General features: G+C 42.4%; 1 protein-coding gene across 3 annotated transcripts; it reads left to right on the top strand.

Moving 5' to 3' along the window:
* The first annotated feature begins 4,113 nt into the window (after positions 1-4,113).
* On the top strand, positions 4,114-13,380 carry LOC112220690 (protein Spindly). Of its 3 annotated transcripts, none has more exons than XM_042302877.1 (12): positions 4,114-4,162; positions 5,407-5,553; positions 5,817-5,993; positions 6,714-6,908; positions 8,077-8,226; positions 8,333-8,431; positions 11,207-11,317; positions 11,437-11,577; positions 11,699-11,799; positions 11,963-12,150; positions 12,325-12,535; positions 13,113-13,380. In XM_042302877.1, the coding sequence occupies exons 1-12, from the start codon at positions 4,142-4,144 to the stop codon at positions 13,264-13,266; spliced, it is 1,695 nt and encodes a 564-aa protein (XP_042158811.1). In that variant the 5' UTR covers positions 4,114-4,141; the 3' UTR covers positions 13,267-13,380. The 3 variants fall into 3 exon arrangements, with proteins under 3 accessions (XP_042158811.1, XP_042158809.1, XP_042158810.1); XM_042302875.1 differs by having other exon boundaries at positions 12,265-12,535; XM_042302876.1 differs by lacking the exon at positions 4,114-4,162 and adding an exon at positions 4,392-4,799 and having other exon boundaries at positions 12,265-12,535.
* Positions 13,381-13,705: the final 325 nt, after the last annotated feature.

Genomic DNA, 13,705 nt, shown 5'->3' with positions numbered 1-13,705 from the left:
ACATCTCCAATCGAAAATCAAATCAAGAGTCGGCTTTCTATTCCGCAACAAAGCCTCCTTCACTCACGTCGCCAAGCTTACCCTAGTAAAACTGACTATCCTACCGATCCTCGACTTCGGCGATGTCATCTACAAAATGGCTTCCAACACTCTACTCAGCAAACTGGATGCAGTCTATCACAGTGCCATCCGTTTTGTCACTAAAGCACCTTATACCACCCACCACTGCGACTTGTATGCTCTAGTCGGCTGGCCCTCGCTACATATACGTCGCCAGACCCACTGGCTCCAGGTCATCTACAAGTCCATGCTAGGTAAAGCTCCGCCTTATCTCAGTTCACTGGTCACGATGGCAACACCCATCCGTAGCACGCGCTCCAGCAGGTGTATCTCACTGATCATCCCTAAAGCCAACACCTCATTTGGCCGCCTTTCGTTCCAGTACTCTGCTGCCTGTGACTGGAACAAATTGCAAAAATCGCTGAAGTTGGAGACTTTTATCTCCCTCACCAACTTCAAACATCAGCTATCTGAGCAGCTAACCGATCGCTGCAGCTGTACATAGTCTATTGGTAAATAGCCCACCCATTTTCACCTACCTTATCCCCTTACTGTTTTTATTTATTTACTTTTCTGCTCTTTTGCACACCAATATCTCTACCTGTACATGACCATCTGATCATTTATCACTCCAGTGTTAATCTGCAAAATTGTAATTATTCGCCTACCTCCTCATGCCTTTTGCACACATTGTATATAGACTCCCCCTTTGTTTTCTACTGTGTTATTGACTTGTTAATTGTTTACTCCATGTGTAACTCTGTGTTGTCTGCTCACACTGCTATGCTTTATCTTGGCCAGGTCGCAGTTGCAAATGAGAACTTGTTCTCAACTAGCCTACCTGGTTAAATAAAGGTGAAATAAAAAATAAATAAATAAAAAAATTTGGCCCATTCCTCCATGCAGATCTCCTCTAGAGCAGTGATGTTTTGGGGCTGTTGTTGGGCAACACGGACTTTCAACTCCCTCCAAAGATTTTCTATGGGGTTGAGATCTGGAGACTGGCTAGGCCACTCCAGGACCTTGAAATGCTTCTTACGAAGCCACTCCTTCGTTGCCCGGGCGGTGTGTTTGGGATCATTGTCATGCTGAAAGACCCAGCCACGTTTCATCTTCAATGCCCTTGCTGATGGAAGGAGGTTTTCACTCAAAATCTCACGATACATGGCCCCATTCATTCTTTCCTTTACACGGATCAGTCGTCCTGGTCCCTTTGCAGAAAAACGGCCCCAAAGCATGATGTTTCCACCCCCATGCTTCACAGTAGGTATGGTGTTCTTTGGAAGCAACTCAGCATTATTTGTCCTCCAAACACGACGAGTTGAGTTTTTACCAAAAAGTTCTATTTTGGTTTCATCTGGCCATATGACATTCTCCCAATCTTCTTCTGGATCATCCAAATGCTCTCTAGCCAACTTCAGACGGGCCTGGACATGTACTGGCTTAAGCAGGGGGACACTGCAGGATTAGAGTCCCTGGCGGCGTAGTGTGTTACTGATGGTAGGCTTTGTTACTTTGGTCCCAGCTCTCTGCAGGTCATTCACTTGGTCCCCCCGTGTGGTTCTGGGATTTTTGCTCACCGTTCTTGTGATCATTTTGACCCCACGGGGTGAGATCTTGCGTGGAGCCCCAGATCGAGGGAGATTATCAGTGGTCTTGTATGTCTTCCATTTCCTAATAATTGCTCCCACAGTTGATTTCTTCAAACCAAGCTGCTTACCTATTGCAGATTCAGTCTTCCTAGCCTGGTGCCGGTCTACAATTTTGTTTCTGGTGTCCTTTGACAGCTCTTTGGTCTTGGCCATAGTGGAGTTTGGAGTGTGACTGTTTGAGGTTGTGGACAGGTGTCTTTTATACCGATAACAAGTTCAAACAGGTACCATTAATACAGGTAACGAGTGGAGGACAGAGGAGCCTCTTAAAGAAGAAGTTACAGGTCTGTGAGAGCCAGAAATCTTGCTTGTTTGTAGGTGACCAAATACTTATTTTCCACCATAATTTGCAAATAAATTCATTAAAAATCCTACAATGTGATTTTTTTTCTCATTTTGTCTGTCATAGTTGAAGTGTACCTATGATGAAAATTACAGGCCTCTCTCATCTTTTTAAGTGGGAGAACTTGCACAATTGGTGGCTGACTAAATACATTTTTGCCCCACTGTACCTATTTTAGCTGAATCAACAAATTAAATTGATTAGATTACCTTGTCAATGAAAAATATTTTGTACAAAATCATGTATATGTAGACGTTTGTAAGGCGTTCATTGTAAGATCTTTCATAATAAACTTACAAGCAAACGTTACACTATGTCTAAGTGACGTGAACGCGTCCAGCAGTTTGACACCTTCTCCATACAGTCCATGTTAATTCATGGATTTATTTTATGGCACTAGGAAGAGTTAGTTGACATGGTGAGAGGTATCAGTAGCTTCTCGAGGCTTAATTATGGTACTTATCACCCACCATACACCCCTACTGCCCTCCCTACCACTCACTCAGCAACAACCTGCACCACTGCCTGACAGCATCAGGTCACATTGAAATATATATATTTTTAAGAGATATGCCATTTCGGCCGCGGTGCAACCATGGCCGCTGTGCAGCCACAACTGCGTGGCCACGCACGCCTCCAACTCAATCATCAAGTTTGCGGACGACACAACAGTGGTAGGCTTGATTACCAACAACGACGAGACGGCCTACAGGGAGGAGGTGAGGGCCCTCGGAGTGTGGTGTCAGGAAAATAACCTCACACTCAACGTCAACAAAACTAAGGAGATGATTGTGGACTTCAGGAAACAGCAGAGGGAACACCCCCCTATCCACATTGATGGAACAGTAGTGGAGAGGGTAGCAAGTTTTAAGTTCCTCGGCATACACATCACAGACAAACTGAATTGGTCCACTCACACAGACAGCATCGTGAAGAAGGCGCAGCAGCGCCTCTTCAACCTCAGGTGGCTGAAGAAATTTGGCTTGTCACCAAAAGCACTCACAAACTTCTACAGATGCACAATCGAGAGCATCCTGGCGGGCTGTATCACTGCCTGGTACGGCAACTGCTCCGCCCTCAACCGTAAGGCTCTCCAGAGGGTAGTGAGGTCTGCACAACGCATCACCGGGGGCAATCTACCTGCCCTCCAGGACACCTACACCACCCGATGTTACAGGAAGGCCATAAAGATCATCAAGGACATCAACCACCCGAGCCACTGCCTGTTCACCCCGCTATCATCCAGAAGGCGAGGTCAGTACAGGTGCATCAAAGCTGGGACCGAGAGACTGAAAAACAGCTTCTATCTCAAGGCCATCAGACTGTTAAACAGCCACCACTAACATTGAGTGGCTGCTGCCAACACACTGACACTGACACTGACTCAACTCCAGCCACTTTAATAATGGGAATTGATGGGAAATGATGTAAATATATCACTAGCCACTTTAAACAATGCTACCTTATATAATGTTACTTACCCTACATTATTCATCTCATATGCATACGTATATACTGTACTCTATATCATCGACTGCATCCTTATGTAATACATGTATCACTAGCCACTTTAACTATGCCACTTTGTTTACATACTCATCTCATATGTATATACTGTACTCGATACCATCTACTGTATCTTGCCTATGCTGCTCTGTACCATCACTCATTCATATATCCTTATGTACATATTCTTTATCCCCTTACACTGTGTATAAGACAGTAGTTTTGGAATTGTTAGTTAGATTACTTGTTGGTTATTACTGCATTGTCGGAACTAGAAGCACAAGCATTTCGCTACACTCGCATTAACATCTGCTAACCATGTGTATGTGACAAATAAAATTTGATTTGATTTGAAATAGTCCAAAAACCTCGAACCCGCGATCAATACATTTTCACCCGCGACATCAACCGCGAAAGTAGCCAAATCGTGGGAAAACTGCAAACATGGAAACATTGGTCCAGTGTTGCCAACTCCTCAGTAAGGAAAGTAGCTATTGGCTGTCCTAAAAGTCACTAGAAGTTGCTAAATGACGTAATTGCATAATTTGCATAATTGGCCATGTGCATGTAATTGTGATGGATGCTGTGGGAGAGACAAAAAGTGAGTAAAAAACACCGTAAATATGTTTAGAACTACAAATTAACTTTCTTCTGTCGATTTTTTTCAATGTCACAATTCCAACCCTCCTCCTTTATCCTGGCTTGGGACCGGCAAAAGTGACCCAAAAGAGACACTGGCGGAGTTACTTCGTTTCTTAATTAAGTTTTTACATTTACATCCCAACCTGAATGTAAGCCAGGGCGGGGTCAGCCAGCTGTGACTTCCGGCATGCGCTATTCATTTGCAGTCTGGGCACGGAGGGGTGAACACTTCCTGCTCTGACTGGGCCGTTTGTGAGTGCTTTGGTACGGGGGTGGCTCCAAAAGTCTCCAATAACACCAGAAAAAGTCGCTCGTCGCTTTTTTGAAAATGTGTCGCTAAGAGGGGTCTGAATACTCGCTAAATTGGCAACACTGCATTGGTCACCACGTAGACCAACAGACATCTCATTATCGCTCGCGATATTTGGCTGGCCAGAAAGTCTAAACGCATTTCTTGGGATGTCCAAACTCTGACGTCAGCCCATTGAATAGTCATTGGGCTGCAGGAAAATTCAAATCGTCTTGTGTAAGCGGTCGAAAACAACGAATATTTGAATTGTGGTGGTTCTGTTCCCTTTTGACTGCATGGTGGCAAGGTATGCTTACTAGCTAGCTAAATATGAAAAGTAATTTTACAATCTCTTGCTAGTTATCCTCTTACGATCACATTTCCGAGGGTAACTATTTGTGTAATCAACAGTTAGTACTAGCTAGATAACGTAAGTTGCACGCTATGTCGTGCAAGTTTATTTAACGTACTTAGCTAGCTCATATCAGGAGGAAAAAGCTGGCTAATGTTAGTGTTTATCAGTCGTATGCTGTATTGTTCACTAGCAAAAGCAAACACAACGTTGCGTGTATACAATTGTTTTATCCTGTTTCGTGCCGACTGAATAGGACCTAATTACGAGTCCCAAGTTGTGGAACAGTAGTTAGTTAGTCTTTATCCATTGTTTTCAACTAGGTTTAGTTCAGGGTTTGACTTTATTCCACCATTAGGCTAATAGCTATATTTGTCATCCTTGTTTGTTGTGTTCATTTAATCAGATATGATCACTTAGTAGCCACATTCTTTACATAATTAAACAACTATTCCACCTAAACCCATATGAACCATCGCTGGGCATAAATTGGTGTCCCACAATCTCAATAAGTGCTCCAGTTAAGTTTCTCTCCCTTTTACTTCCCCCTCAATTGTGAAAGATGTGTACTTCAGGGGACGATGAGATCCAGCGACTACAACGCAAGTTGAAGGAAGCAGGCCAATATGGCCTTCAGCTGCTGGATGGGCAGCTGGATCTACAGAACAAACTGGAGGAGCAGCGGGTAGAGATGACCAACGCTGTGGAGGTGATAATTCACACTGGGCAATGACTGACATCTCTAAAGACTGCTGTCTTCTTGACCGTTGATAAACTGCTACTGTCATAGCCTATTCAACTCATTACAACATAAGACAAACTGCTGCCCATAACAACTACTAATCATCCTTATATTTTATGACATGAATCTTGTTACAACTGATATTACAGTAATGTTGAGCAGGGTTTGGATGAGAACGCAGATGGAGTGGATTGATGTATGAGTTATGAATCTCTTGTGTCTTTTCTCAGGCCCTGGAGCAGGAGAAATACTCCCTGCAGCGCGAAGTGGCGCTGAAAAGCCGTGAGCTGGACAGCTTGCGCTCCGACCACGACTCGATCAAGAGCCAACAGAGGCTGCAGTGGGAGCAACATGAATCCCAGCTGGAGAGGAATCATGCTCTGGAGCTCAATGAGTGCAAGAACACGGTTGGGGAGCATTGATGTGGTTTTGATTACCTGTACACCACTGGCTGGGGGATATGCTGAGTCTAGGCAAGGAAAAAATAGCATGCAAAGCAGTGGTGGAAAAAGTACCCAACTCTCATACTTGAGTAAAAGTCCAGATACCTTAATAGAAAATGACTCAAGTAAAATTATACTTGAGTAAAAGTATTTGGTTTAAAATATACTTAAGTATCAAAAAGTGTAAATAATTATATTAAGCAAACCAGATGGCACCATTTTCTTGTTTTCATTTTACGGAAAGCCAGGGGCACTCAGATATAATTTACAAACAAAGAATTTGTGTTTAGTGAGTCTGCCGGGTGATAAGTGTGATTTTGACAGTTTTCCTGTCCTGCTAAGCATTCAAAGTGTAACTAATACTTTTGGGTGTCAAGGAAAATGTATGTAGTTAAAAGTACAATATTTTCTTAAGAAATGTAGGGAAGTAAAAGTAGTCAAATATAAATAGTAAAGTATAGCTACCCCCAAAAATGACTTTTGTAGTGCTTTAAAGTATTTTTACTAAAGTACTTTACACCACTGATGCAAAGGTACTTCTTTTGTGTGGAATTATGCACACTGAAGTCATCTCTGCTAATGACATACTTAATTAGGAGTTGCCTTTGATGCAATACTTATTTCTTGACAATACTATGTGTGCCCAGTCAATGTAGTGAATGGGATATCTGTGGTTGGCTGTAGATGGAGAGAATGAGATCTGAACTGGATGAGGTGCAGCTGAGTGAGAAGCAGCTGAGGCATAAACTGGAGCTCCAGACAGAGACCCTGAGCATCAAGATGGAGGAGCTACGATCTGTCACAGAGCGGACTCATGAAACCCTGTCCACAGAGATGATGGAATTGCAGGTGGAGAGGATGGAGCTTGAGGCTGCTAAGGTGAGTACCCTACCACACTGTTTGTAAAGACATAATCTCAGGAGCCCAGGACTAAAATATTGCATCAGATGCTCAATTAAGTTCTGGAGTCAGATGTATGAGAAGATACTACCAAGATTAGCCAAGTCTCCACCCCAAGTCTGTTGGCCAAATATACCCTCTCTTCCGAAATGTGACCACCTGCGTAATCATGTTTTGGCGAAATTATCGTTATCGAAAAAATCTGCAAACTGGAAAAAAGCTCCTTAGTCGTCTGATCCCGCAGTCTGTTGACAGACGCTACTCTCCACAGCTGTCCTAAAAATCACATCTCAATTTGATTTATTTTTTAATTCTAAAAAAATAATTGTGTGTGTATTTTTGTAGAAATATTTTCTCTAAGCTTTGCTGTAAAATACAATGCATTTCAAACAGTCAGCAATAATCTAATGAATTCATGGCTTGTGAAATTATACCTAGGCTAAATTAAGCCTTCCATAAGCCTAACTGATAATGTAATTATTTAATCAAATTAGTTTAACCTGCTTTCTTGCAATAACCACTGATCTGTTTTTTAAGTCTGTCTATGAAAATGCCCTCTTTGTTACAAGTTTAACCAGAACCCTGCATAATGCACATTCACTTCTTGTTGCAGGCATTATTGAAAATTAACACGGGTATCAAAAACAATCTCTCAAGCACAAGCCCACGTGCTAATGAGTAGTCAGTATATCTCTATAGCTATCTTTTATATTTCAAGTTTAGCCAACTTGCATCTAGCCAATCAACAAGGCAGAGCAGTTGAATTGTTATGCACACCGAATCAATGTTCGTTGATACTCCCGTTTTAGTAGGGTCTGCTCTGTGCGCAACTTGAGAAGTTAAGACATTAAAAAGGGTATCAATAGAAAGGACAACTTCTCCTCTATTACAGTAAAATAACCACTTGTCAGAGTGGAAGAAGTGATCTCATCATTGTTGTTTGAGTGGCAGGGGAAGAGCTAATTTATTCTATATCAGGCCCAGCCCAACTCCGATTCCATCCAATGTGACATGCATCTGTACACGGGAGATTAGTATAGGCCCATAAAGACTTTGCTTTGTTTACTTTTAGCTAATTTAAATCTCAGTTGACAATGATTGCATGTGGTACAGTATAGGTAGTCATTTTTGTTTTTTGTCCACTCAGGCTACCTTGGAGCTGGCACTTCAGGAGGCCCAGTACAAAGAGCAGCAGCTGGAGCTGACTAACACAAACCTTCAACGTCAACTGGAGAGAATCAGTGAGGAGAAAGGAGAGTGTGAGAGAGAAGCTGTCTCCTGTTTCAACACCTTGGAGGTAAAGATCATAATCTTCAGCAGTTTAGGTTGTGTATATCATGCATACATTGCACTAGTCATTCATGCTAAGGAAACGAATGTGTTTTCCTTTTTGTTTGCTTTAGAAAGCCCGAGAGGCCAACCAAGATCTCCAGATTCAACTGGATCAGCTGTTGCAACAGGCACAAGATCCCAACAGCAAGGGAAATTCTTTATTTGAAGAGGTAGGTACTACATTGCCATCTGTCTCCGTAGCGTCTTTGAATGTATTTAAAAGTTTTCGCCACATGCACAGGAGACAACACGTGTAAAACAATACAGTGAAATTCTTACCCTGTGAGCTCTTTCCCAACAATATAATAATAATAATAGAATAGAATTAAAAACCTCAAGGACTACGATGAGGGTTAAATACAATGAGAGTGCAAGAATATATACAGTAGTGTCAGTACCTTTGTCATTGTGCTGGAGTTGTTGAGGTGGGTTTATACATATGACGTGACTGGTAGTAGGATTTACATGTAAACGGGGCTGGAAAAGGGACTGGTAGCAGGAATATATAAATACTTATGGCTACAGTAAACAGTTGAAGTCCGACGTTTACATACACCGTAGCCAAATACATTTAAACTCAGTTTTTCACAATTCCTGACATTTAATTCTAGTAAAAATTCTCTGTCTTAGGTCAGTTAGGATCACCACTTTATTTTAAGAATGTGAAATGTCAGAATAATAGTAGAGAGAATGATTTATTTCAGCTTTTATTTCTTTCATCACATTCCCAGTGGGTCAGAAGTTTACATACACTCAATTAGTATTTGGTAGCATTGCCTTGAAATTGTTTAACTTGAGTCAAATGTTTCAGGTAGCCTTCCACAAGCTTCCCACAATAAGTTGGGTGAATTTTGTAACTGAGTCAGGTTTGTAGGCCTCCTTGCTCGCACACGCTTTTTCAGTTCTGCCCACACATTTTCTATGGGATTGAGGTCAGGGCTTTGTTATGGCCACTCCAATACCTTGACTTTGTTGTCCTTAAGCCATTTTGCCATAACTTTGGAAGTATGCTTGTGGTCATTGTCCATTTGGAAGACCCATTTGCGACCAAGCTTTAACTTGTCTTGAGATGTTGTTTCAATACATCCACAATGCTTCAATATATCCACATCATTTTCCTCCTTAGGATGCCATCTATTTTGTGAAGTGGACCAGTCCCTCCTGCAGCAAAGCAGAACCCACAACGTGATGCTGCCACCTTCTCGCTTCACGGTTGGGATGGTGTTCTTCGGCTTGCAAGCCTTCCCCTTTTTCCTCCAAACATAACGATGGTCATTATGGCCAAGCAGTTCCATTTTTGTTTCATCAGACCAGAGGACATTTCTCCAAAAAGTACGATCTTTGTCCCCATGTGCAGTTGCAAACCGTAATCTGGTGCTTTTATGGTGGTTTTGGAGCAGTGTCTTCTTCCTTGCTGAGCGGCCTTTCAGGTTATGTCGATATAGGACTCATTTTACAGATACTTTTGTACCTGTTTCCTCCAGCATCTTCACAAGGTCCTTTGCTGCTGTTCTGGGATTGATTTGCACTTTTCACACCGAAGTACGTTCATCTCTAGGAGACAGAACGCGTCTCTATCCTGAGCGGTATGACGGCTGCGTGGTACCATGGTGTTTATACTTGCGTACTATTGTTTGTACAGATGAGTGTGGTACAGTCAGGCATTTGGAAAATGCTCCCTATGATGAACCAGACTTGTGGAGGTCTACAATTTCTTTTTTTCTGGGGTCTGATTTCTTTTGATTCTCCCATGATGTCAAGCAAAGAGGCACTGAGTTTGAAGGTAGGCCTTGAAATACATCCACAGGTACACCTCCAATTGACTCAAATGATGTCAATTAGCCTATCAAAAGCTTCTAAAGCCATGACATCATTTATTGGAATTTTCCAAGCTGTTTAAAGGCACAGTCAACTTAGTGTATGTAAACTTCTGACCCACTGGAATTGTGATACAGTGAAATAATCTGTCTGTAAACAATTGTTGGAAAAATGACTTGTGCCTTGCACAAAGTAAATGTCCTAACTGACTTGCCAGAACTATAGTTTGTTAACAAGACATTTGTGGAGTGGTTGAAAAATGCGTTTTAATGACCCCAACCGAAGTGTATGTAAACTTCCGACTTCAACTGTATACTAGTGGTAATATATACGTGTAAACAAGAGTAATAGTGACCAGTAGCAGGATAAATGTTAATCAATGGACATCAGTGTAAAGGAGTAATGTAATCCTAAATCATTTTACCAGTAGTGTAGGTTGTCTGAGTGTGTAGAGACCTGTGGATTGCCCTAGAGTCAGTGTGGATAGTCTGAGAGAGGGAAGGTAGTAGTTGTTAGCCATTTAAGTCTTATGGTCAGGGGATAGAAGCTTTTTAGGAGTGTTTGTCTGAGCTGGTACTGCCTGCAGGACGGGAGCACTGAGAACAGTCCATGTCTTGGGTGGCTGGAATATTTTAGCAAATTTTCGGGCCTTTCTCAGACACCGCCTGGCATGTACTTCCTAGATGGCTGGGACCTCACCCCCAGTGATGCCTCTGTAGGGCTTTCTGGGGCGGGCGGTGCAGTTGCCATACCAAACGGTGATACAACCAGTTACGATCAAATCAAATTTATTTATATAGCCCTTCGTACATCAGCTGATATCTCAAAGTGCTGTACAGAAACCCAGCCTTAAACCCCAAACAGCAAGCAATGCAGGTGTAGAAGCTCTTAATGATGCAGCTGTAATAGTTGCTGAGGATCTAAGGGGCCATGACAGATCGTTTCAGCCTCCCAAAGGAGAAGAGGTGTTGCCGTGCCTTCTTCACGACTTCTGGTGTCACAGGGTCTTGTTAAGTCCTCTTGATGTGGACACCGAGGAACTTGAAGCTCTTGACCCTCTCCACTGTGGCGCTGTGGGTGTGCACCCTCCCCGGTCTGTGTTATAGAGCCTCTTGATTTATTTTTAGCTTGAAGACAAACGAGCAGAGATGGAGAGACAGCTGATCAGTATGAAAGTACAGCACCAATCCCTTCAGAAGCAGCATGCCTTCTCCGAACAACAGCTCCATCGTATGAAGGTACGATTAAAAACATTTTAAAAAAAGTTTTAACTCAATTACCTAATGACAATGTGAGACTGACCCGAGGTAGACTTGGGATTCATTAATGTGCATTTCCCTCATGCATGATCCTCCAGGTTCAGATAGCCACACTCATGCAACTGCAAGGCTCTAGAGCAGATCCTGCCCAGCTGGAGCGCCTACAGTCGATGCTCTCAGAGAAGAACAGTGAGATTCAAGCCCTCATTATAAAACTACGTCGCCTGGAGAAAGTGGAGGTGAAGGCCTCTTGTTGTCATTTCAACTAAAATCCTGTACACTACAACATGTTATAAGTCAACAGATTCACACCGTATGAAGTGAATGTTGTCACAATTGTTGGTTACTGTGTCTATGCAGATGACATGGAAGGCACAGCCCTCTTCAGCCCCGGTGGAAACAGACAGTGGGGATGGGACCTACTACACTGACCTTCTGAAAATGCAACTTTCGAACTCTGTGTGAGTTATCGCTTGATTTAGGGCACAGTCAGTATTTACATTCTGGGTGGGTGATGACCTTCAGTTTGCCCATAAACATTCCACATTTAAGGTTTGGCTTACAAATGTTGAGATTAGAACTGTCGTACCTGCATCAGTGTTTGATTTGTGTGTGTGTGTGTAGGAAGGATGCAGAGCGACTGGGGGATGAGTTGTCTATGCAAAGGATGAAGTCACTCTCTGAGAGTCAAAGAGCACTGGAGCTGGAGAGGAAGCTTTTCAGTGCAGAGAGGGCCCACAAACAGAGCCAGAGTGTCAACATCATGCTGCAAGTCAAAGTGGAAGAGCTCCGGTTGAAATATGAGCCCAATGGTAAATTAGCCTGTATCGTGACGTTTCACTTGGTCACAGTTGCAGTGATAACTTACATATTTAAAAAATGTGACATTAGGTAAGAGATAAAAATCTATTTTATGTTGTCTTTAGAGGTGAATAGAAAACATATTCAGAAGCGCAAGCGTGAGAAGCTCCCTGTTGACATTCCAGAAGTGAAGAAAGAGGAGCCCATGGTACTGGAGCTCCCCAAGCACATGAAAGTAGAAATGGAAGCAGAGGCCCACCCTTTTACAGAGGAGAGGCTCACCGTTGCCCCTCTGCAGCCCCTCAACAACCCCAAGCCTAACTCTACCTTGACCCGAGACAGCAAGTGTGTGCGCATCTGCGAGGAGCCCCCAACCACTATCCCCAACCCCCCCAGGTCAGTGTCCCCATGGTCCTTCAGACTCCTGTCTCCTCTTTTACTGTGTCAACATCAGTTTCTTCCTCTTCCTGGGCTTTGTTTGGGCTCTCACCACTAGTCCACCATTGCCTTCCCTTGCCTTTTGGGAGGGCTGTCACGGGGAATAGTATTATACTTTCTGTGACATTTTTCCTACAAGGCTGACTGCCTGGATCAAGGCTAGAATTGCTGTTAGCTGAACACAGTTGTAACTTACTGTACCATGAGTCAGTGTGTTGATCTTCCTTTCCATGTATTTGATGGATGCATGTAAATTTAGGTACTAACAATGGTTTACAGTCTGCTGCCAGTAGGAACAGTTTCAACTATGTTGTCTTTGCACTTTTTGAAATGTAATAAAACATGTAGAGTTAAGGTAAACAGTTTAGGTCTAAACTGATTGATTGACTGGTGTACCACGTAGGCCTAGAACATGTCTTTGTAAATGAATCCTTTTATATTTTACTAGAAATGATAACAACCGGGTTGTAAATGTCATCTGTATGGCTTTGGATTTGGCAACACCTTCACACAAATGGAATGGTTTGCCTTTTAGGTCTCCATCAGCTGACTGTAAAACCATGACTGAGGAGCTGGAGATGGAGAAAGAAGGTGAAGAGAACAGAAGGGATGACAAGAAAAGGCTAAAATCTCAAGTCATCCATGTTTCTTCGCAGAAAACACTGGAAAACCAATGTGCTCAGCAGTAGACTGAAGTCTATACTTTTTATATTCCTTCAATCAAATACTAACATTTGAGTATATTTTAATGTTTGTGTCTTCATTTTATTAATGTATTAAATCTGGATTTCTGTCTGAAATTATCTTCTATTCTAATAGTGTTTAAATTACAGAATTGGTCAAGAGATATGAATTGTATCAAATTAGTCTGGGCTTTTTTTGTTTAAAATATTATGGGCCAGAGTGCCACCCCAGGGTGTACCAATGTGAAATTTGGCAAAAGATTTTCTATGAGGTCCGTGTTTGTAGGTTACATTTTGGTATGATAACCGCTTCTCGGAGGTTGCTAAATGTGGTTATGGCAGCTATGCGCTTTAGTTGGGCCAACTGGCTTGATGGTATGAATTGTTATAAGATGGCAATCTTCTCAAAACAAGCTATTGATGTGTTATTAACTTCAATATACAA

This window comes from Oncorhynchus tshawytscha, linkage group LG21 (genome assembly GCF_018296145.1).
Source record: "Oncorhynchus tshawytscha isolate Ot180627B linkage group LG21, Otsh_v2.0, whole genome shotgun sequence".
In the NCBI taxonomy this organism is placed as follows: Eukaryota; Metazoa; Chordata; class Actinopteri; order Salmoniformes; family Salmonidae; genus Oncorhynchus; species Oncorhynchus tshawytscha.
The sequence above is the reverse complement of the archived record's forward strand: the minus strand, read 5'-3'. Positions and strand labels throughout refer to the sequence as shown.

Excerpts from the sequence above, each read along its gene's own strand:
- LOC112220690 (XM_042302875.1), top strand. The coding sequence starts at position 4,142 with ATGCTGTGGGAGAGACAAAAA. Across the intron at positions 5,554-5,816 it reads AGATGACCAACGCTGTGGAG|GCCCTGGAGCAGGAGAAATA; the intron begins GTGATAATTCAC and ends GTCTTTTCTCAG. Across the intron at positions 11,318-11,436 it reads AACAGCTCCATCGTATGAAG|GTTCAGATAGCCACACTCAT; the intron begins GTACGATTAAAA and ends ATGATCCTCCAG.